Source organism: Pseudopodoces humilis, chromosome 9, assembly GCF_049639895.1.
Source record: "Pseudopodoces humilis isolate 2021_Gansu_Grassland_sample_001 chromosome 9, ASM4963989v1, whole genome shotgun sequence".
NCBI classification, from domain to species: Eukaryota; Metazoa; Chordata; class Aves; order Passeriformes; family Paridae; genus Pseudopodoces; species Pseudopodoces humilis.
The window spans coordinates 20,831,742-20,857,165 of NC_142208.1; the positions used below are offsets into that span (position 1 = coordinate 20,831,742).

General features: G+C 38.4%; 1 protein-coding gene across 4 annotated transcripts in view; it reads left to right on the top strand.

The window, feature by feature from the left end:
• IDE (insulin degrading enzyme) overlaps positions 1 to 12,887 on the top strand; it is a 54,730-nt gene extending 41,843 nt beyond the window's left edge. For all 4 annotated transcript variants that reach the window (XM_005520635.3, XM_014250469.2, XM_014250468.2 and 1 more), the window contains exons 19-25: positions 321 to 432; positions 1,551 to 1,718; positions 4,425 to 4,697; positions 6,530 to 6,591; positions 7,968 to 8,040; positions 9,066 to 9,133; positions 10,158 to 12,887. In XM_005520635.3, the coding sequence (XP_005520692.1) occupies positions 321 to 432; positions 1,551 to 1,718; positions 4,425 to 4,697; positions 6,530 to 6,591; positions 7,968 to 8,040; positions 9,066 to 9,133; positions 10,158 to 10,253 (852 nt within the window). In that variant the 3' untranslated portion in view covers positions 10,254 to 12,887. The remainder of the gene's footprint in view (positions 1 to 320; positions 433 to 1,550; positions 1,719 to 4,424; positions 4,698 to 6,529; positions 6,592 to 7,967; positions 8,041 to 9,065; positions 9,134 to 10,157) is intronic.
• Positions 12,888 to 25,424: the final 12,537 nt, after the last annotated feature.

The following is a 25,424-nucleotide window of genomic DNA, read 5'->3' on the forward strand; positions in this document are numbered from 1 at the left end:
GCTTTAATTTCAGAAGTGCTGGGGAGAAGTAGTAAAACATGTAGTAGTTAAACATGCAGACAATTTAAACATCAAGAAGACACAAAAAAACTTCTTGCTCTCCACATTCCCACTTCCTCTCATCTACTTTTACTGTATTTGTATTGAATTACAATATCCTTACTTTTTATTTCTGTTTTTTTCCTTTTCTCTCATGGCACCATCAATAATTGGGAAGTCTTATGCTGCTGTTAAATACTGAGTAACTAGCGATCATTAAATAAATTATTATTGTTAAATAATAAACATAAGATCCTCTTACGGTTTTTTTTTTTTTCCAGGCTGCATTAGGAATTACACAGATGGTTGAGGACACTCTCATTGAGCATGCTCATACAAAGCCACTCCTTCCCAGTCAGCTAGTGAGGTACAGAGAAGTGCAACTTCCTGACAGTAAGTTAAATTATTTATTTATGATATCTAAGGCACATTAAATTGAGGTTCTCTTAGTTAACAGCATTTTAAAATGCATATTACTGTGTTGCAAGGAGTGTGTTTTGGAGTCAAACTTACTTCAAATTATTTTAAAATTAAAATTCAGAAAAACAGGGTGTGGTTTTAGTAATAAAATTATGTACTAATACATGATCTTTCTAGGATACTTGACAATTAATTTGATGTCCTTTTGAATTTGTGTGTGTAAATTGGACTTCTTGGGATGACTTGGATGATCTTGTGGCGACTGCCAACCCAAAGCCTTTTTATGATCATACAACTCTGAACTTCAGTTCTAAGTAACTTGTTATAATTTTTGGAAATAAGAGCTCTGTCCCACTCTCTGCTACACATAGTATATACATTTGAATAAACACCATTCTTTGAGCATTTCTGAGTATTAATTGACCATTAAGAATTGCATGTAATAACTCTTTAGAAAAACGAAAAACTCTTACACAAATAACTTTTTTTTTCTTATACAAATTCTTTTGGTCTTGTATTGCTTATATGCTTTTACTTCCATGGTGAAAAAACTAGAAAAAAAACTAAAAAAAAGAAAGGAGGTTCAAGGTATTGTGTGGAGTGGTGACATATGTAGCTATACAGACAAGATAAATTACCCATAGCTGATTGTCTGTGGAAGCTACCATGTACAAAAGAAGTTGTTGGTATTCAGTGCTGAATTATTTTTAATATTCATAATAATTTCTGGCAGATTGTCTTTAGAAACTGTTTACACAGTAGAGGCAATGCAGAATTTCACTGCAGTTCCAAAAAATGCTTGCTTGAAGAGAAGCAGCCAGTTTCAATTTAGTTGCTGATATTTCCAAGTGGCAACATTTTGATGGTAAAATAATACATTCTTTTCTTGTCTCATGAAAAGTATGCTCTTAGTGGGAATTTTGCTTTAACAGTACTAAACCACTTATAATTCCATTTCACAAACCTTAGGCCATTATTGTTTTAATTGTGGACAGTAAGAAAGTCTTAAAAATGAACTTACTTTTAAATTTTATTTTAAATTTTATTTTATTTTAAATTTAAATTTCAAGTGTTTTAACTTTGTCTTTTAGGAGGTTGGTTTGTATATCAACAGAGAAATGAAGTTCATAACAACTGTGGCATTGAAATATATTACCAGACAGACATGCAGAGCACTTCTGAGAATATGTTTTTGGAGCTCTTTTGCCAGATTATCTCGGAGCCATGCTTCAATACCCTGCGTACCCAGGAGCAGCTAGGTGAGATCTCAGGAGTGGTTGTGTCTGTGTACACGCGAGCTGTCATGGTCACGCGCTCACACAAGACATGAGGAGGTGTTCTCTCCCTTTTTAGTGAATGCCATTTAAAGGGCATTTGATAATTGTAAATCATCTTAACTGCTGATGACTCAAAGAAATTTTACTGTGCACAGAATCTAAAATAAGAACAAGCAGGCATGATTTTTAAGATATCTGAAATCAACTCCAACTCAAAAAAGTGCTATTACTCTACAGAAAACTTCATATTAGAATTTACCAAAAGGAAATTGGATCAGTTCCCTAAATTTCTAGATCTTCCTAAAGAATCAGTAGTAGTTTGATGTTTCCTGCTTTTGATCCTACTTCTGGGTGCACTTCATGATTCATAGAATCACTTAGGTTGTCAAAAGACCTCTGAGTCCAACTGTTAAAATTATAAACCCTGTCTTAGAAATACTGCTGTGTGGGTAATGGTAAGCTACCATGTTTGTGAACACCTAAATACACTTCAGACTTTTTAAGACTATAGCTGTTCACCAGTAAGTACAAATAATTGTTACCTGAACCAGTAAGGCTGAGAACTGGTAAGGTTATTCCAAACAGACTAAGAAGGAGAGACAGAGACTTTGCGTGACAGCTCACATGATTGAAATACTGGTGAGGAGAAGTAAAGGTTTTCCAAAGGTGAGAAGCAGACAAGTATTTCAGTGTGATGACTGCCAGGGATGTCAGGCAAGATTAGGCTTTTCATGAGCAACTGGCAGAACCAGCCATACAATATTCATCGTAGGAATTTCAACTGTGTGTACACCTGCTGAAAATAGGCTAGAACCCAGGTTATTTAACAGGTTTTTGAAATGTGCTGGTGGCAGGTTTTGTATAGGAGTTGGGAGTAACAGCTGAAGAGAAAGAGAGGAACTGAGGAAGAACTGGTTTAGTCCAGCAGTTCATGATTGCCAAATAATAGAGCTCATAAGACTTAGGATGGGGGAGACTGTAGAAATACCATCAAAATCCAGTAAACTTCATGAAATTGTTAGTAAGATTTCTGAGAAAGCTTAGGGAAAAAGAAGTTCAAGAATTAGAAGTTTGCTAAACAGTAGAAGTAGTACAAGTAGTACAACAAGAATTGTTTCAATAATTGGTTAAGCAGTATGAGAAACTGGAGGAGAAAAGTGGGAAATGATGGGGAAAAATCAAAGTGTTCAAATCTTTAAAATCAGAATGTTCATCAGAAAATTCAGGATGGCTTGCTTAGTTTTCACTTAAAATGTCAGCTATGGCCAGATGACTTTCAAAATAAACACTGGTGATCAAAGTTCATGTCTTACCTTTGAACAGGACAATAACAGATTAATCAGATTAAATTACAAGCTTTTAAAAAGTTCAAAGTGTGGCGAACTCTGCGTCCTTTTCCAAATAATGAAATTAGAAAATCCTGCAATTAGAAGTCTTATAATAGAAAATTTGTGGATGATAAGGTACTGGAAGGATAGACACAGCTGAATGCTGCATGTTTCCTTAGAAAACAAAGGAAAAAGAAGAAGCAGGGAAATTGTGGATCAGTCAGTTTAATTCTAATTCCAGGAAAACACAGAATAAATTTTCATCCTGGTTCTAAATTCATAGAAAGTAACTCAGACTGTTACTGAAGTACCTAGGTGGAAGAACTACACATTTGGGTACAGGACTTTTGAAGGTCATGTCTGGAGAATAGAGAATAGTTCATTTGGAAAATGGTGTTCTACAGAGCTCTCCTGTGATCCAATGTTCCATGGTATATTCATGGTAAATCCTGGATGATAGAAGAGTGAGGATAGTCACTGAATCTTCAGATAATACTAATTTGGGAGAGGCTGCAAGTGTGTGGGAAGATAGAGTTAGAATTTAAAATTAGTTTGACATTTTGGAAACACGACTTGAATGAAGATAAGATGCAATTTGTTAGGAACAGTTTGGCAGGAACAACCAATGGCACAGATACAAGCCGGGAAGCAACTGGCTAGGTAGCAATTTTGTAGAAAACTCTGCAGGGTACAGTGGATCAGAAGTAGGATATACATCAGCAGTGTCATGCTGCTGTGTAAAATGCTGGGATATATAAATGGAAGCATTCAAGATACAGTAAACTAAACATTCCTAAATTTTCAGAAAAAAATTCTGAAATACTGTAACCAGTTTGGACATGAGCATCAGGAAACTATAAGAAAACTATAAAACAACATTTCAAAAACTGAAATGTGATAGATTTATTATTAAAAGGATGGAGGAAAATGGAAGAAAGGATTAGTTGTTCAGATTAGAAGGCCCTGCAACAAAAAGGAAGGGAGTAATACTTTTTATCTAACTGATGAAATGGGAAGTAGTGATCTTACATTGCAGCAAAAAGAATTCAGATTAGACATTATGAAAAAATAATAAGTTTCTAATGTTGAGTCTAATGAAGCACGAGAGTACAACATCATTTCTGGTAACCTGATCCTGATGACAGAATTACTTTTGTTTTGTCTTCCTCATCTTCTTGCTCCTCCCCTAAACTGATACTGACCTCAGTGTAATAAAGATGTTATAAAAAAATACAGTGGCACATTTTGAAAACCTGCATTATTTTATTTATAACACAGAATTAAAACATGCCACATTTGGCAAATTCAGTGCTGTGACAAAGGGTTTCTTTTAATTTGTGGCTGTTCTTGTTTTGCCAAGGTTACATTGTGTTCAGTGGCCCACGTCGGGCAAATGGCATCCAAGGACTGCGATTTATTATCCAATCTGAAAAGCCGCCACACTATTTAGAGAGCAGAGTTGAAGCGTTCTTAAAAACTATGGAGAAATGCATAGAAGACATGACAGAAGAGGCCTTCCAAAAACACATCCAAGCTTTAGCAATTCGTCGTCTAGACAAACCAAAGAAGCTGTCTGCAGAATGTGCTAAATACTGGGGAGAAATCATTTCCCAGCAGTATAACTTTGACAGAGGTAAGACAAATGGTAATTCCTTTAAAACTGAATGCTCTAGGTTGGCTGCATTTGTGACTGTTGAGTGTCGTATTCATTTGGGAACAACTTAAACTTTCACATAGCCTATACATAATTTACTGTCTATTTCCCTGAGATGCAGTCAGATACACATTGCCATTCCTGAGTACACACATTCATATGAACCCTGTTTCTCTTTGCATTGTGTAGTTGTTTTGAGGGAGTGCTGGCAGAGGCAATAGCAGGTATCTTACCTAATTTGCAGTCTGTATCAGCTTAGAGTGGATTTGAAGAAACACTAATTTTTTTTTGTTTTTCATCTATGATGCTTTGAAGGTTATAGGTTTGTAGAAACAAACGAGATTCAGCTTCTACTGTTATTACTGAAAGTGGACTGACAATTATTTACTATGTGGTCCTACATAATATTTAAATTGTATTTTTTAAAATACTTTAAAAATGTATTTTAATTTTTTAAAAAATATACTGAGATACATTAGTAATACAGTTTCTAACATTAAAAAAAAAATAAAATTTTTAGTTTAGGTACAGATCAGTTTTTCCTGACATTTTCATGTCTCGACTCTTACAGCTGTAATTTTCCGTCTTCATGCATAATATGCTTCCTCCATAAAACTCATTTTGTATTCTGTGACTTCTCTTCTGCTTTGTGTGCACCGTATTGGCTTTCCATTATAGCAATGACAGTCTTTTTCCTTCATGATGACTCACTGAGCTGTTTAATAATGAAGAGTTTTGACTTGTCATCTAGCTTGGTCTAGAGAAAAGAAGAGCTATTGACAGGGTTTCATGCCTGAGCATAGGAAGTGGCATGGAAACTTACCACTTCAAGAACTTTTTTTTTGTGTCTGATGAAATAGTCTGATCTTTCTCTGCATTAAGTGTTTCTGTTTATACCACAATTGGATCAATATTATCTCTCTGGAATGTTTTACTGCTAAGTGTAGCCATATTTTTTATATCTAAATCCCACTTATTTCCCTTGACTTCTATATCTTTAATTCCCCTCTGCCCACTAGTAATTTTATATCATTAATGATTTGAGAATTGTCAAAATCAGAAATTCATTTTCAAGCCTTAAGAAGTGGAAGGATTTTTTTGTTTGCACATTTTTAATGGTACTACTTTTACTGTTTGCTCCCAAGTCTTACCTAGTTTTGCAAACTGTATTGTTGATTTTTTAATTTCCTCCATACAGAACTTCATATTACTTATAGCCTGCATTAGTCTTGCTTGTTGCCTGTTCTCTTGCACGCGTTTCTTCCTTGATCTTCTTGCTAATCGTTAGAAAAGCAAGCACGCCTACAAGAAACATTTCTGCTTAAGCAACAATGATACTAGGTGATTAGTCCATGACAGTTTAATTAATATGAAGGAATGTAGCAACTGAAACAGTTGTCCCCAGATATCTTAAAGGTGTGACTACTTAAAGGAGTATGTAGGCACCATTCCTTAACATTTCTGTAAAAGTATCTCCTACCATCCTGTTGCCTGTGAATAAAAGCCATCTATAACCAATTTTCATTAAAAATGTGTAACTGATTTGAAGATAATATACAAGAGTAGGCATATCTATTTTAGCTACTGAATATCTGACAGTGCAATCAGTATTCTTCAAGCATGCATTTTTTGGTAAGTCCAATCAAGTAGACTTAGTGAAGCAAGTATTAACTTGGAAGATAACAATGAAAAGCTTTTCATTTGCAGTCAATTACAGCGTCTGAATTTGAAAGAAGTATACTTTGTATAAGCAGTGTGCTAATAACCAGCTGTGATCTGCAGACTTTCTAATTTGTACTATTGTTGTGCAGATAACATTGAAGTGGCTTATCTAAAGACCCTGACCAAGGATGACATTATACAGTTCTACAAGGTAAGCTAGTCATGCAGCTAGAATTTTACTTAGAATGAGATGAAGGTACAACTGAATCTTACTGTGCATGCTCTGAAGGGGTATACTGACACCTGTTTTAGGTAGATGTTAAAATGGATGAAGATATCTTTTATTTCCTGAATATTACGTAGTTTAATAGCAACTGCAAAAATTGTACAGAATTATAGGGTTTTGGTGTGTTTTTTTTCCTTGCCAGCTCCTTTTCTTCTTGTTTCATTTATCTTTTCTTTATGGATATAAAATGTGCTGCTCTATGACCAAACCTGGCCAAAATTGCACATTTGTTCTTTTATCTTTTTCTCAACCAGTCAGTGATTCAGCTTATTTTATGGGTATGAATTGTGAATGAAACAGATATTTTTAAAGCTTTGTTAACTGTAAATCAGTAGGGTTTTTTCTTCCTCTAATGCTTAGGCAGAGCACAGGAACAGCATAGTGATGCAGTAGTTGTACATTTTAACTTGGATATCCAGTATAAGTGATTGAAGTGTTCCTGTCCTGTCCCTGTCACCTCCCAACCAGTTTAAAAAAAAATATTGGGCACCATCCTTTCTGTTTTGTGATGTGTAATAGACTATGGTATTTCCCTATATTGCAAAGTGCTCATGGAGCTTTATTACTTATAGAACAGCTGGCAGCTCAGGGAGTTCTTTGGAAAATAAGATCAACTTAATGTCTTCAGAATTTATTATTGGATGGAAAAAATTCTGCCCATGAAGAAGCATGGGCATGTGTGTGTCTGTCTTGTTTTTTCCTCTCTTGGGCAGAGGAGGTTGGTTACTTCTAATTTTTTAATAGTACTATAGCATACATGAAGTTATGCAGCAAATGCAAAGTTAGTAAATGGAATTTCAGTACCTGTTGTTTAATAAATGATAACTTGAATGAAGATGCATATTCTGGGTTTGTAGGAATCTGTACTATTTTGCATAAACCAATGCTCAATACATGATGATCCAGAATATTCCAGAGCAGAAATAACAGGCTGAATTGGTGCGCTAGTCCAGCTGGATTTAATGATTGTGTTCAGGGTGGTGTGCTTCCAGAAGGCTGCTAGGGATTGAAGATTCTGCAGATTTTAGGTGGCATTCCTGATACTATGATAGTTAATGGCTGAATATCTGTTTCTTACAGTTTTTCTGTGTTCCAAGCAGTACATTAACTGCTTAACTTGATTGTAAAATAATTCAGAAGTACTGTATGGATGACTTCTAATAATATTTGAAGGCACATCCCAAAATTCGTCCCTCATTTTAGGGCTAAAATTAAAATTTAAATGCTCTCATTCCTTTTATTATTTTATGTTGTCTAAGGAATACTTCCTACACCTGAAGGACTTGAATTTTTTATTGTAGGTGCTGTTGGCAATAGATGCTCCGAGAAGACACAAGGTATCAGTACATGTCCTTGCAAGGGAAATGGATTCCTGTAAGTATTGTGCTGAATATAATATTTAATCAATTCCTGTTCCAGCAAGTCATAGTTACATGCTTGTCTGTAATACAGAGAGAAGCAGATACTGCGTGCATGTTATGAAACTCCCTTCTGCCTCAGAAGGATTGATTTTTATGGTAGTGTAGAAATTGTAGCTTTGCAGCTGAGTAAGGATGACTTGCTTCAAAGTACCTTTCCAGTTTTCATGACTGGTAATTGCTAAATAGAAATAGTTCTAAAACTTCTCCTATCTAGAGAAGACTTCCTAAAGTGTAGTACCTGTGTTGCCAGATTGGGTATTATTTGCTTGAAATTGTATCTTCCCAAGACAAGAGTGAGCTTGCAAGACAGCCTAACAAATGGTCACTTACAGAAATTATAGTAAGTCCTAAAACAACAGTCCAGTCTGTAATTTTTAATCTGCCATTTGGCCTCTCTTATGCCATGATAAAAAAAAGAGATTAGAAATGCAAGAATAAGTTTTGGAGTAATTGAAATAGGACATTCATGGTGATAGGCAGGGAATACTTGGGGTAGCTGTCCAGATTTTTGGTACCTGTAGAAACCTCTACACTTCTATAGGCATGTCCTTATCAAATGATGTGCTGTTCTTGCACTGCTCTTGTATGTACCATTGGCATTTGCTACTGTTCTTATAATTTGTATTGAGAAGCAGTTTTAAGTATTGATTGATCAACAGATTAGCAATTTTTATTTCTACATTCTCTTTATGTGTAAGTTAAATGAATAGAAGCCACTGCCTCAGCTCATGTTTTCAGATAAAATAATGGATTAATATCTGTATTTCTAAAGACAGATGTGGAATATAAAAGCAAAATGTTTATAAAACCTTATTTGGTGATACTCTAAAATTTAAATATTTAAAATTTTTAATTTTCAATATTTAAATCAAGGTGCTTTATTTAGATATCGGTCTTATAAGAGAAAACAGTGAATCAGTTATGTAAAAGATAATCATTAAATTATGGTCCCAAATTAATTTTGCTGATGTTAAATAGGCCCTGTTGTTGGAGAATTTCCATGCCAAAATGATGTGAACCTGGCACCAGCACCACCACTACCACAGGTAAAAAAACACAGCACATAAAAAAATCCTAACCTGCATTCTTAATCTAGAGGTTTTGTATCATTAACTACAAGTTTATAGGGAGAAACAGACCTCTGGAAATTCCTGCTGTCATAGGGCTGATGTTTTTGCTCTTTTCTACGTGCATTTTTGTCCTCAGTAGCTGGGATTTTCCTGATTTTTCTTTTTGTCAATTTGTCCATTTACCTCAATTCTTTTTAGCCCTCTGAAACACAAGCTATTAGTAGTAGTAAACTCCACTGGGTATCTGCACTATATGGAATAAATACAGATGATTATTGTCTGAAAATACTGATTGTATTTGATTAGATATTAATGAACATTCTTGTCAATGTGTTTAATTGTGGAGGAAACAATTTGGAAAATTCTGTTCATACAATTATTACATATTTCACTGTGGTTAGATAGGACAGCACTGGGCCCTTACTGGACCTTCAGTGAATTTTCTTGAAAGATAGCATTTGTTTGTCCCAACTAATTAACTTTTCACAATGTGGTAGGTCTGTTGTCTTCATCAGACCTTACAGGTGAAATAACTGGCATGGGTAAACATTTCTGTATGAATGGTATGGGGATATATTAGCCATTATTACTGGTATAGTAGAACCTTACTTTGTTACTACATCTAAAAATAATAGTGCATAGAATAGCTGTTGTGGTTCTGATCTTACTCTGATGTTCAAAGGACAGTTGGGGTGCTCTGAAGTAGAATGAAAATGGAAAGATCACCTCTGCATTTATTGGAGATTCTGACATTATTAACAATGCAGTTACTGCATTATAGCTGTTAGAAATGATGTAACGTGAAACTGGTTGTTTCATAGGAAGTAACATTGTATTTTGGAGGTTCCTGTAATAATGAAGTATGAATCACTAATATTGTAGAAAAGAGCAAGACAGGTGTATTTTTATGTAGCTGTTGCAACAGTTAAAAGCAAGGAATGTGTCACTTTTCTGATTGAAGATACTGAGCAGACTTTTTCTTGCATGCGCTTCTTTGCAGCCAAGTGTGATTGAAAATATGACAGAATTCAAGCGCAGTCTACCGCTCTTCCCACTGGTGAAACCACATATCAATTTCATGGCTGCAAAACTGTGAAGAGCCCCAATGGATGAAGAAATGCAAATGATCAGTACTGACATGGTTTCGGGCAACTTCGTGATGAACAAAATTATTAAATATCATTGGGATAAATGGTTCTGTTCATTATGGAAGTCCCAAGAAATTCCTTCTTGGTTCATTTGACATTAGCTGTGTGTTAGGGATAGAGTATATAAAAATCAGTTGTGGTCATGTATCATTTATATTACAGAAAACCTGTTAAAAACCAAAATCAACTGACATGATAATAATAAAAAACTTGTAGATGCAGTATATTTTTAAAATAACATATCCCTTCAGATTTTAATTTTGATGAAATAACCCTCCAGAGCAAACAAAGTTGCTTGAAATGGGCTTGTTTCTCCTGAAAAACACCGTTTAGTATCCCAGTAATTATTTTATTGGGAGTTGGAGGGGGTGAGATATGTAAGTCCTTTTTGGGATGAGGTCAACAATTTTTCTTAAAAATAGAGACTTTCACATTTTTTTGAAGTGACGTGTTGAATGATACTTTTTTAATTGATCCTTAATGCAACCAACATATTTTCTATTTAAGTTTTATGAAGACCAGTGGGGCTGAAAAAAAGGAAATTTGACAACACAGTAATAGGTGAGAGAATTGTGTTAATGAGAATAATTGAAGATAAGGGCATGATTTTAATCTTTCTATATAAATTTGGGGACATTTTATATTAAAACTAGTAAAATGCTGGAAACACTTTATTAGTGCATCTTATTTTTGTTACCAAAAGTGTCACCCCAGTCTCTTGATACTGTCAACATCCTGTTCAGTTTTACAGCATTACTGTGAACTGTCCATTTGGTATACCAAATACTTTATTTGGTGTCATTTTTTGTTTTCAGTTGCATATGTGCTGAAGGAGAACTCAGTCTGTTTTGCCTCACCTGTTATGTTGGGTCTCAGTCCAGCAAAGCACTCATTAATGCAAATAACTTTAAACACACACTAGTTCTTTTCTCAAGAACAGGTGCATGTCAAATAGGGGCTCTCTGATGAGTCAGATGCATTTACTATTTTGATATGTGTATGGGTCCTTCTTGTCCTTCAGGAAGGTGTTTGGGACAGTGCAGTGCTGGGGTAGCAGTGCCACAGCACGTGCTTCAGGTTACATCACAAAGTGTTTGCTCCTACTTCTGGGAAGAAGGCTGTGCAGAACTCAGAAGGATCAAGAACTCTGCTGAAATAATGTTTATATATGTATGTATATATATATATATATATATATATATATATATATATATATATATATGTATGTATATATATATATATATATATATATTCCATAATGTAGTAAAATGATAAAACAATAGAAGGTGGCTCATCCTCACCAACTTTACTGACTTCTGCAGAGTGGTCTTGTGCTTGGGACAGCACCCAAATAGGAAAAGGCAAGGAGTATTAAGTTCTCCTACCTCTGTAATACATAAAGGAGATGGCACTTACTCAGACAGGAGAGTATGTAAAGCACTGAAGATATAAAATCTGCTCATCAGAGGTGTTAATGAAAATTTGCTTCTTACTAAAAGAGCCTGAAAGTAATGCCCTGATGTGACAAGCATGTATGTCAAGCATCAGAATCCTGGTACAGTCAGTAGGGGCTGTTCTTTGAATCAATGTTGGTTCTTATATTGGCTCTGAGGCCAAATTAAAGGAGTGCTTGACAGGGCAGGGCCTTAAGTTGGATTTATTTGAGAGTCTCTTCTAACCGAATATGGTGCATTTAAAAGGTGTTTTAAAGGTTAACGGTACATGTTTCAGTATCTTCAATAAATTTGATGAGAGTTTGTGATGTAACCTGTTGCCAAGGAAGGCCACTAGCATCTTTTTTTAGCCTGGTGAAGAAGAAAAAGAAATAAATACACTCTAAACAAAACCAGTCAAGGTGTCTCTGCTCACATTTTTGATGGATCCTTCACAGGAGGCATTTTGCCCTCTTGCATTTCACTTTTGTTTATAGTTTTCCTTTAGTAAAGGTATTTGTATTATATATATTAAAAGTTTTGACAACATATTATAAAAATATATATTCTGGGATTTAGTATTTAAACATACCACTCCTATGGTGAATACAATGAAATGGCTCCTATTGTGTGTAAAAATATATATATATATATATTCATGGAAGTACTATCAACTCTTAACAGATTATATAAATAAATAAATTGGAATAGCAGTGTATCTAACACAAGCTCACAAATCATGTTTTCCAGAGGGAAAAAATGTATACCTTCAAAGTTCTGTGACTGGATGTGGAAACCCATGTAGTTTTCCAACAACTCTTAATTGCTTTTAAGTGTTCTCCAGCATTTTACAGTTTCTGAGTTTGATATAGCAGTAAATTTTGATAAACTCAGGCATACTAATGGGTTCATTTTAATGGATCCAAAGCTGCAGTGTCTACAAGCAATAAAGAACTACCTAGAATACACTGTAATTCAATTTTAGTGCTTGTTAATTAGTTTATGTAAGAAACCATAAATTATTATTACATAACTGTAATTTTTGCAAGTGCTATTTTAAGCAGTTGATGTGGAATTGGGTGCATGTGACACAGCCAGTATGACAGAGTGCTAGAGTTATTCTGTTTACAATAAACAATCTGAATTTAATGTTTGGAGTTCTTAATTTGTTTCATTTTAATTTTTGCATACTGGTAATGTTACATCTATCAGTGCATGTTTTTTATTAGACATGTTAAATGTGATTTTCTGCTGTCCAGTTGGACTAGTTAGGCCAAATAGCATTGCTGCAGAAGCACTCCCAGGCACTTCTTGGGAAGTTTCAGATGACTTCCCCATGGAAGATCTTCTCTTAGATAGATCCATCTCTGTTGCCCTCTTAAGTGTATGAAAATTAGTAATATGAAGGTAGAAATATTTGCACAAGACAGAATTTTAATTATCAAATCTGAAACTGTACATTTAGGGCATGACTGCAGCCAGACTGAATCTTGCCCAGTGCAGCTTTACAGTGTTGCTTTTGAAAAATTACTTTGCCTGGTCATTTTCTTTGTTCTATGCACACCAAAAGACTACCTTTCAAAAGGTTAGAAGTGTGTGATTGTTAAAGTAGTAAATAACGCCAATTCTGACAGCATAAAGATACAAGTCAGCAGGCCCTCCTACTCTTCTGAGGGGGCTCCTTGAAGTAATACATGACAGCATTAAGAGAGACAGGTTTTGTCCTTGGCATTGGGAAGAGTGGCTGGTACTCTCAGGGGAGAAAGAAGACGCCAGCAGCCCACCTGCAAAATTACTTGTCCCAAACATCAGGGCTTTGTCCACTCCCAGTTGTTAGGGGTCAGTGTAAATCTTGACTTACTGACTTTACTGTCCTGCAAAAAATCAAGTTATCCTTAATCTACTTTAACTAATACTATTAGCCATAAAACTTGCTTGAGCATATTCAGATTATTTAAGTTTTTGGATGTGAGCAGCCCTTGTTGATAATGTGTTCTACAGTGCAATCGTAGCATCTGGAGAAAGCATTACACACCTTGTAAACTCTATTTATTATTATCTAGCTCTTGTTTTAAAACAGGATCAGCAGAATTTTACCTTTTCTCTCATACTTAACTGGTTAGTATGCTTTTGTGCTAGGTCTGCTGTAGAGTGAAAAACCTTTATCTTCTACATTTTTGTACATTTTTCCCATGGTTTTTCAGTGTGTGACCATTGAGCTGACATGGTCATCCACTGTGACACCGGGGCTTTTGCTTGAGCTCGTACCTAATGTGATATTCAAATCCAGCTCTGAAATACTTCGTTTGCAAGTCAGTATTTCAACATTGTTGCTAATACAAGGCACCTCTGGGTATTTTAAAGGCAGAAGGGATCAGAAAGTCAATAATTTTAAAATAAGCCTGGCCTATGTAGATCCTGCTGAAAGGCTTTTATTTGAAACTCTTCTATTTACCATTCAAAGAATGTAAGTTACAGTATGTGCTGTGGGTAGAATATAATGGCAGTAGCGGATGAAATTTGAATTGCAGTTCAAAGGGACAAAGTGTGTAAGACCAAAAGCCTAGGAGATTGCCAAAATTAAATCAACTTATTTGAAGTTAAGCATCTAAACAGAATTTAAGACTGAAAGTATTTATGGCTTTCTAAATTACATTTCTAAGCCCAAGTGCAGCATTAAAGGATGTAGACATCACACTGATGAACATTTGCCTGTTAATTTTTAACACTGTCTTTAGTGGTGCAGTGCAAAATTCCCAGTTAAATTCCTTGACTGTGGAATGGGTGGGGGAAGATGCACAGCTCCAAGTGCAAGGAAGTGACCAGGCTTAGCCTTTGGGAAACTTCAGAGAGAGGCATCCAAGTTTAAATCTACATCTTTCTGAGGATTTGCCATCACTTTACTGGGTATTACATGTGCTTCCTTCTGCATCAGATTTCTGTTATAGATTTTCACTGTCTGCTCAGCTTCCTTTTCAGAAGGGGATGCAAGGAATTGTACTTGTCCAGTGACTACCAATGGCATGTAAAATTTCACTGGAGCAGCAGCTGGAACTCAGGACTCTTTCCAGTCCTCCCTTCCACCCATACAGGGAACTGGGTGTTCTGTGGTATGTGTGGGCTCAAACACACATCTGCTCTGATGGGGAACACAAAATCAGAACAGGTTGTTCCACAGAGGGGAATGAGGAGGTCCTCAGCCTATGTTAATAACCTGGAAAGCGGGAAGAACAGGCTAGGGAAGAGTCTTATAGGAAATGGAAATGAGGTTGATGTTTTGGTGACTTTAACTAACCACTGTGTTGTGTATAGAAAAGCATGTTTTATATGAAGTCTGTTGTAAAGGAAGGACTCATATGATGGGAGGGAGAGAAGAGCTAATAGTGAATTTTAGAGCATGTGCAAAAATGTTATTGTGGGGTATTGAATGTAGGACATCTGGGTTGTGCAAATGTCAGTGAAAACTGAGGCAGCCCTTTGAAGATGTAAATTTTAGATATGATGCCTTTTATTGTACAGAGATCTTAGAAATTTTCTCAATAGTACTAAAAGTGGTGCACTTGATAAGGCAATGTTGGAACTAGTTTAAAACACCAGAAATACACAAGCATTTCACAGTAATAGTGCTCAAAAATGGTTCACTTAATCTTTTTTAAACTTTCCAACTGGCTTTGGAATGAAATAAGTTTAGCAGGACAGATTTCAACCCAAATGATTATTTGTGCATGTATGTGAATCAGTGCTCTGGAGTCAGTCAGCTGTCAAAAAGTTCAACACCTCCTCACTTTATCCTGTTGTCATTGCAGTAACTTTCAGCCTGCTAACAATTCTGCAGGGCCAGAGGAATAGAAGTGTTTCTAACAACCAATTTCCTTAAACCCGTTACTCTAAGTTAAATTATTTGTTTTGACTGGGAGATACCCATATCGTTCACTGGCACATACGTATTAAGGCATAAGTTTCAAGAGTCTGAAAAAAAATCTATGCAAATAATTCTGTTCACAGATTATTTCCAGCTAAGATTGTAGGAAGATAAAGTTAACAATGACAATTCTGCAGCATTAAATGTAATTTAGGAACACAGGAATCTGTATGTATAACTGGATCTGTCATCTCCACAAGCTGGTTGCTTAGTTCTACTCCGTGTGTCACCTTCAAAGGCAGAGACAGCTGCCTCACCTTGTGTGGCTTCTCCCTGGCCAAGGTGAGGTGAGCAGATACTGCCATTGTCACATCAGCCCCACCTGTCACTGGTGTCCCTTTAGAACTGGCACGCACCCTGTGCAGGCAGCATGTGTGTGCCCTAGGATATTTTTTCTGTGATTAGAACTTATCTTCTAATCCTGGAAAGCTTTACCCATGAAATTAAAAAAAGATGGCACCTACAGTATGTCCAAGCCTGGAGGGCCATCCTGGACTGCTGCTGGAGCTCAGCAAAGTGGGAGATTTAAGCAAGTAAAACTATTGCAGAAATAATTTGAAAGCAGGTGCTACTCAACTGCAGCAGGAGACATCTGCTGATGTATGCACAACATGATTCTATTGCTGTGAATAAGCTAAGAAAAATGTACCTTATGCAGCCTTTTCCTGGAAGTAGGAAGAGTAGAATATTTAAGAGTGAAATAGCTTGTAGGCTCTGTGTAACTTGAAGAATGCATATATAAAGAATGCTTGTAGTTTGGATTGTCCACTTGAATTTAAATGTCAGTAATTGTTAGTTTAAAGATACTATGAATGTGAAAATGCAGAAGATTGTATTAAGCTCAATGTATACAAAGCGTAAGTGTGAGCTGGGGTGCTGGCCCACACTTGTATGAAGTGAGCCACTTCATAAAAATAATGTTGAAATGGAAGATAATGCATATAAGTTGCATGCCATTTTGCACTTCTTGTCTGAAAATCATGTGTCTGTCATGTCATTGTGTAAAAATTATAAATTCCTGGGAAATGGGGTCATGTGTTACTGTGTAAACTACCAATGCACAACTGTGGCGCTGTACAACCAATAATATGTGTTAGGCTTTTTTAAATGTTGAATTGAGTAATTTAGAGTGAAGACAAGACCGTAATTTCAGGACAAATTGTAGTGTCTAAACAGTCCTAAGTTTCTTTGAAAGCAACGGAATAAAATTATCAGAATTTCTCATTGACTTTATTAGCTCTACATTCTCTACCCAACAGACACCAAAAAATAAAGGCAGTTGAGATAATTGATAACTAAATCCTTAAGCTGGCCTGACAGCTAGAGTAAATGTGTTGCCTTGTAGTATATTGATACCCCTAGATTATGAAATATGTATATCTTAACAATGGTTTTGGCATAAAATCTTGGCTAGTCATTTAAAATAATTACTTTTGGAACAGTTAATAGTCCTGGGAGTCTTGTAACGTTCATGTTTTTGTTTTGATCTGAGATTCCCATACTGGATAGAAATATTACACAAATATCTATGTAGATAGATACATTATTTCTTGGATAGAAATAATCAGAGTCCCATAGTTCCTTAGACTATTGGACTGAGCTTTAATTTGGTGTCACAGAGATCTGTGACAGAGATGTGTTACAAAGATGCCAGAGGAGCTGCATTGCTAATCCCCCCGAGCCACCATACACCATGCAAGCAAAACAATAATGCCTGTCTACTTTTGTGAAGTATGCATTTGTAGTGTAATGAATCTGGCACTTTTTCTTAAACTGAAGTAAATAATACAACTTGTCAAAACTGTGTGGAAAGATTTAATGGATCTGATTGTTGAGCAGCTCGGCAGAGGCAATTGTTCAAAAAATGGACTGCAACTCAAAATGAAAGCCTAGTGTGGATTTATGTGTATGATAAATAAGACAATAAGGTATAGCACAGTGAGTGAACTTAAACTATCCTGCTTAGGCTGGTGGTAATTTGTGGTACACTGAACATGCTGAGGTGCCCCCAGCAGCCATACCAGAAATGTCCTGGCAACACCGTGCACAGCCCCGGTGCTCTGGTATTGCAGGAGAGAGTGCGCAGTTTGGGGGGCTGCAATGAGAATGGAGAGCTCTACAACACCCACAGACCCCCAATATTGCAACCTGGCAATATGTGTGATGTTTCTTCCTGGTCCTTAAAGTAAGAATGGCCAAAGCCATCAGGAGAGGAGAGCGATCCTGCCTTTTACTGGCCCTTTGCAATCTTGGATACTTTGGGTGAGCCGAGAAGTTCTGTTCTTGAGCAGCAACTACATCAAATTGAATCTCCTTACTCAATAGCTCTTTCCTTTGGTTTGATTTAATGTTACATGTTACTACCTTTTTCTTGTCAAAAAAGAAGTTTAATTACATCTCCTCTTTTGCAGTATTTATAATGCATTAATTAGTGCTATTTCCAACCAGTTACCTGGCCCTGCAGGTAATGGATGTGTGTAAGTATTTGAAATTGCTTGTCACATCTAGTTCTTCATCTTCAAAATGAACAGCAGAACTGAGTGTTTTATTTATGATGATGCAAGAGAGTGGAAGACCTGAAGTATGAATTTTTGGGTTGCTTTTTGAGTCTTTAGAGCTGGCACTTCTGAAAATATTTTTTGAAAGTCAAGTAGAAGTGACTTATTGGACAGTAAATTTTGAACTCTTTAGTGCCATTTTTATAGTAATAAATAAAGGAGCAGGACTGTAGGCTTAAATTTTCATAGGAATGTTCAAGTTTATGATGTAGTCCTATATATTCAATAATTATTTCCTGCTGTTTGACCAGGTTAGAGTAAGGGAAGACTAGGAAAGGCAGAGTTAATTTTTTGGGGTTGGGTTTTTTTTTTTTTGTTAGACTTACTTATCTGTTTCAAAGTTCAAAATATGCTATGCAAGAAAATAAGTAACATTTAATATCTTAATTTTTAGAAACTGTAAAGTTTTTAAACAGGTATATTTTAATTTTTTAATGAGAAGCTTAATTTTCGTTGCTTGGAAAAGAGCATATACTTCAGAGTAAAAACGTCAGCCTAAATGATTTACCATGAAGCTTTACAAGAAGCTTTGATGGTACCTTCCTTTCACACTGCAATTAAAATTCTTCTTGGTGCTATACGATACAAGGTTTGCTGTTCTTCCCTGTAACAATGTGAAGAGTTATGCACCTCACCGTTATGCATGAAAATTATTTCCTTCGTTCCGCTGAGGAAAATCGTGTTTGTACGATTCTACAGATAAAAACCCAAACGGAACCTTAAATGCTTAATAGGAGAAAATAAATCACTTTTAAATCGCAGAACTAGTCCCGGTGTGTATTTTCTAAGGGGCCGGAGGCCGTGATGTCCTTATCGGCAGCAGCTCCGAAGCTGCCCGTGCCCTTCAGCCCGGGGCTCTCCCGGGCTTTCCCGGGCCCGGCCCGCGGGGCGGCCCCGGCCCTGCCTTCTCCTCACGGGGCTCCGTTTGTCAGCTCTGTGGGTGCGGGGTGCCCGTGAGTTCCCGGGGCCGTGTGAGGCGGCACCGAGCGCAGCCGCGGCTCTGCCCTGCGCCCGCCCCGTTCCCTGAGGGCAGAACTGCCCCGGGCCGGGCCGCGGCGCTGCCATCGCCTGGATCCGCCGCTTGGAGGCTGTGCTGGGGCACTGCTGCCGCTGCAGGGACACGCAGGCGAACAGCAGCAGTTCTGCCTACGGAGCGGGTTGGAGGGACAGTGGCGCACAGGGGGCTGAGGAAAACACAGAAGGGCTCTGGTCTGTCCCGGCCTTTGGCGTAATGGGGCCATGATGGTAACGTGCTCGTAGCGCAGACTGGGAGGTGAAATTGCCAGGTTCAAGGGAGAGAAAAGGGAAAAGGGTCAGTGCGGGACAGCTTTCACTCAGTGGTACCTGGTGACACCACGCGCCTTATCGGGCGGGGGACAGCCACGGGCCCGTCACGGGCAGGACGCGTGTGGCCGTGCGATAAGCGCCCAGCACTGCCACTGCCCCGGGCTGGAGCACCGAAAGCCCGAGGCACGCACTCGCTCCAGCCTCGGATGGTGACAGACCCACTGTCTTCTCGAGCATCCCTTCCCCGCCTCCGATCCACGTCCTTCTCCTCCGGCCGGACTCAACGCTTATCTCCTCACCCATTTGTCACCTGCCTGCTTCAGCCCTTGTGTGACCAAGCATACCCCTAGAGCCCACACCCTCCTGCAGCTCTCGGGCTCTCTGTCGCAGAATAATGCCCACCAGCTCTCAGGAACTTTTCTCAATGTCTGCTCGGTCCCCAACCTCTTTGTCCTTCCTTCATTACAGGTGTTGCTGAAGCCATATTTTATCTTTTGCCTTGGAGTAGGATAGGATAAGCAGGGAAGTCACCGAGAACTGTGGAGGACGGCCTTTTTGCTTTCAGATCCAGCCATACAGCACTGCAGGTGGCGATAAGGTGATAAGATCCATCTCTTCTCTTAATGTGGCCCTTAAAAAAAACCCAAACCCTTGGGAAATTGCAGTTCAGTTTCACCCAATCCCACCTAAGCAGCTTCAGCATTCAAATTTTCAGGGTGTTTGGAAGATTCCTCATACAATTCACAAAACACACCACTTCAATCAATCTGAAGTCTGCTCTACCACCTAATTTTCAATTCCCTGCTTCAAACTGTAAGACTGTCAGAGATCTGCTACCGTTATCCATTAAATGTCCAAACTATGACAGAGGAAACTTCCCATAGTTGCTCAGTGGGGCCACAGAGCATGGTGTTTGTACTAATCTTAGCAATTGGAAATGTGGTCTTATTAAAGGAATTACCAGGCAACCAGGTGGGGATAGCAGCATTCCTGTGCCAGGTGGAAGTAGAGGATGAGGAGGAGGAAACATCACCTTGCAGAGCTCTGTCACTTAAGGCTGACACAGCCTTGAATGGAATGGATCCTGCACATGTGCCTTCCAAAACAAACAGCCTTCTCTTGGCTCAAGACTTAGCAATGGGGGAATGTGAGAATGTGTAGATGCATGCAGGCACGTGAGTGCTGAGGAAGAGGACCAGAATGAGCCTTAGGACAGAGTGCAAGAAGAGAAATTGTCAGCAGTACCTCATTAACTGCACACTTTGCACAGTGAATGAAGAATAGAATTACAGAGCCACAGGCCCCTTCCCTGTGCTTTGCCATGCAGCAGGACCTTCCTTTTTCCCCTGGGTCAGACTTTTCTGCTGGATGTGAGCGTCGCTGGGCTGCACCTGCTGTGGTGACTCGCTAATACATCTGCTTGGAAGAGATGCCTTGTTCACACATCGAAAGGATAAACTGCTTATCCTGTTTTCTGTAATTCTGTCAGAGAGCAAAAGCTCATCTGACTGGTTTAACTTAAGGGTAAATACAAGGCAATGTGGTTGAAGGAGATAGAAAATGGAGAAGGGTTCTGAATCAGCTGATTTGTATTTAAAGGTTTTATTCTGCTTGCTCTCTCTTTCTAAAAATATTTTTTCTGGTTTGGAGAAATAATATATAAATGATACCCTGGCAAGAAGTGCATAAAATCTGACAGATGAATAAATTGCACTCTCCAGAGCTGTAAGCTTGAAAAGAACATTGCAGAGATAATGAATGTTCTTGGCTTGAGAGAAATCCTGTCCATTAGAAATATACCTCTCTGAAGATTGATCTGAACTTTTGAGCTTTCAGTTGAATAATTGCTCTTTGAGATTCGAAAAAAAATTTACTTATTTAATTTTCCATTCACCAGAATTGAATAACACTGCAGTTGGTGATTTAAAATGTTGTTGAATTAATTATGACATTTTGTTAAATTCCCTTTTGTCTTTCCTTTGTCCGTTTTTTATTTCAAAGGCCTCAGTAGTAGGCAAAGTGTTATCACCCCAGTAGAGATGAGAGATGAGTCAGAGATTTGTCAGCTTGAATGGCCTTAGACCTGCACTTATCCCTGCTGACTACCCAGATGCAAGTTTGAAGTGATGTTTCTTGAATCTTAAAGAGCAGGACTGAGAAAGCTCAAGCTTCCTTGCTCAGCTTTGTTCTGACCTTCTCTGCCACAGCCTGTCATGGCAAACGGGTCAGATTCACACTCACACAGCTATAATAAATAATCTGAATCTGGCAGCAAAGGAAAAAGTGAGGAGGGCTGAGACTGAAGGGTGGTTTCACTAGTGACTGCATGAGTCTCATGGCTATATCAGGAGGACCAGGTGTGTATCTGCATCCTCCTTTCCAGCCACCCACCTCACATTACTGGGCCTCAGTCAGGAGATGGGAATGGGCAACTCAAGTAACTGCTGCCAGGAAGGACAGTATAAAGCATTAGTACCCTGGCTCAGCTTAAACCATGCCCCTGCCCATGCAGATTTATGGGAAGTCTAATATGATGTTACACACGCATGAAAAGAGTAAATGAATCTGTTGTTCCAGCATCTTTCTTCATTCACTGCTAAATTCAACCTTGCAAATCTAAAGCCTCCTTTAATTTTGAAGTAGCAGTTACATAAGTAACAGCATTAGACGTGAATGTACAGCCCTATTTGCAATCCTGAACACTATTATGGCACAGATTTCTATGACTTAGCGATATGAGAGTGAAATCTGTACACAAACAGCTGCTTTTGAAGCTGGACTAGGCAGCTGCCTGAGTCAAGCCTTTGACAGACAGAATGTGCTGCCAGCCTCTGCCCCTCCCACACACCACGTGAGCTCCAGTGCAGCAAATTTGGTCAAAGCTGCATCAAATATTAATGCTTCAGACCACAGGCACTGTCCAGACCACACTGACCCTTTCATATCATCTGCCTCATATCCACACTGCAAACCAAATGTGCTACTATGGATGCTAATTCTGAAGCAGGCAGCATAGTACCTGTGGAATAGCAGGCTGCATAGCTTTCTCAGTCTTGCCTGAGAAAGTAGCCTGGGAAATTATGAGGAGGATTTAAAACAATCCTCAGAGACAGAAAACAGCCTTGCAGGTGCTGTTTGTCTGTTCCTTGTTTTCTGGCAAGAGAAGGTCGAGGGGTGGTGTGCCCCACTGACCAATGATGGTGATGTGTTAGTTTACTAACCAGTAAGAGTTTCTTTTCTGTACTTTTCACGTATCGGTCTATAAAAAAGACCTGAAGCAATAAACTAAGAGGAAATTCTCCTGATTGACTCATGAGAGAGTCTGTGTCGTTCATCTTGCTGTTCCTAATAGAACGACATGCTACCCATACTGGAACAACAAAGGCCTGCAGCCATGACTTAGAGAATACATGGTAGGAAAGGAAACCACAGCTGCACTGCTGAGAGGCCTGTCAAAGCCTTTTCAGATGTAGTACATTGGTTTGCAACATTTCAAATTTCAGCTGAAGACAAATTTTTCTGTTGTTTTTCTGTATCATATAGCTGATTTTTGTGTCATCCCTGCAATTTTATTGTTCTGTGGCGTAATTTACAGCAAGCTATTTATGGGACTAAAATAACTGTCAGCTTGGAGAAAAGCATTGTTTCTCTTGTATGTAATGGGGGTTGGAAGACTCTTAGAAGGTTCCGGTCCCAAAATGCATCACAGTACATGGATGTCTGTACAGGAAAGGTGGAAAGATTTGTTTCTTACTCCAGTTTCTTGCTATCTCCTATTCTTGAATACTCCAATTTTAATTTCAGAATTCTCACATCATCAATGCACCTAATATTATACTTGATTAATATTTTTAGTTATGAGAATGATTTCATATCAATTTCCCTGAGACGCCATTCTTCATTTAAAAGGACAGGCACATATTTTTTTGCTACTCCCCTTGTTTGCACTTTGGAGCACTGGAGCAAAATTTATTTCTGAGGAATGGGCTTTGCATATTTTTATACATCCTTTTAACACTTCATTAATTTGAAGCATCTTCTGATGAGAGAGCATATCAAGAGGCTAAACAGTAATTACCTCCCACAAATCACCTATCCTTGGTAGAATAAGCCACCAGTGTTTAGTGGCAACCCCTTCATGATGAAGCAGAATGCTGGATTTATGAGGTACAATCTGAAGATAACTGCTACTCAGACAAGACTTCACAAACCTGAAATGCAAGTTTAAAACAAAATAAATTCGTATTTTAGGCTTACAGAAAAAGGTGAAGGCTAGAACAAACATCTACTGAAAAAAAGTAGTGCATGTTCATCACCTTGAGGCTTGCAGGCAGATTCAAAAAATCTCAGCTCAACAGCAGGTACCCACATAAGGGAAAAAAGAGATCTTCCCTTATTACTCAGACCTTAGACTAACAATATCCTGCTGCTTTTGAGACAGGAGTTATCCCTGGAACACTGCATTTGCATTATGTCTGCTAACATCAAGGCTTAGCACAGGACAAAAACATCATGAATTTAGTAGAAGTACTAATTCAGATAAGTACAGGCTCAGCTGTTGCTAAATTGGCAATTATAACTAGATAGTCCCTGCTCCCCTGCCATCATCATTGTCGGCGCTGAAGTGTTGTCTCAGTTCAGCGAGTATTCTATTTTCTAAGCTCTCATTTGTCTTCTGTTTGACAGCTTACAGTGATTTTGTTGAGCTGTACTGATGAACTGCTGTCAATGGAAAAAACTCCAACCACCAGAGGCATACGAGGATTAGCCAAAATGTACAATTCCTACACAGTTGGAAAATGAGGAGATTAACTATAAAAGGACTGAACCAGAATATGAGATCAGATCATCTTCTCAGATACTGCATGTGTTCAGGATTGCAAATCCATGTCCAACTATCTTTATCTCTGACCTTTTAAAATAACTTTTCAGCACAACTGCAGCTACTGGCAGGAGCAGCAGAAGCCAGAAAAAGAAAACAGTGCTGGCAAGTCCAGCATTTTACCTGCTGGGGACCTAGATCTGCTTTCAGCTGCTGCAGAATTTTGAATTCCAGCATCTGCTCTAGGCTTACATTGCTGTGGTAAGGAGGGATAATCTTGTTCTAGACATTAGGTGAAATCTGAATCTCTTTTTTCCAAGCAGTTGGTACAGTTCCAGAATTCTTCCACAATGCTCTTATTTCTATCTTTTGTTACTCTGCACAGTCTGAGGCCAACCTGGTTTCTGTAAAGTTGTACTGTGGTCGGCATTGGTGTCAGAGCCTTATAACGCACCACTAGAGGATTTTTAAAATATAGGACCTTCTGGGAAAAAACAGGCCATGAAGCTTGTTCCATAGGTCAGATTCCTCTTAGCCCCATCCTTATTCAAAGAAAGTAACAGCCAACTCAGCTGTTTGCCTTTTGGTTGTGCTGTCCTGGTCCAGCCATGGCTCCCTGTGCCCTTTATGCCTCTGACTCCTGGGCAGTCCGGCCACAGGACAGGGGCACTGCTGGGCACTGCAGGTGCTTCCTGGGGAGGCAACTGAGCCCAAAGGCTGGAGCATCAGGCTCTCACCCAAAAGATTCCCAACAGCATCCAGCAATCATGTGGGAAGTAGCAATGGGCAAGGTGCAGTAGAATTTGAAGCATCAGGTGGCAGATCCATCCATGGCTCATACAGTCACACAATTACTGTTTGTGCATCTGCTTGTCCAGGAGACACCATTCCTGAGCTGTGTAACTGCACCTTAAACCAGCTGAAATTTAATCTGCAACAACATCCAGCTGTGATAGATTTGTCGGAGGTGCTGGAGGAACCCCAGTCCTCTGTGATTGAGAACTTATGTTGACAGGTGGTTGCTTTGTTTCTGTAGATGGAAAAGGGCATTTGTAGGACTTCTGGGACAGAAAAAACAGATTGTGCAGCTAGGAGTA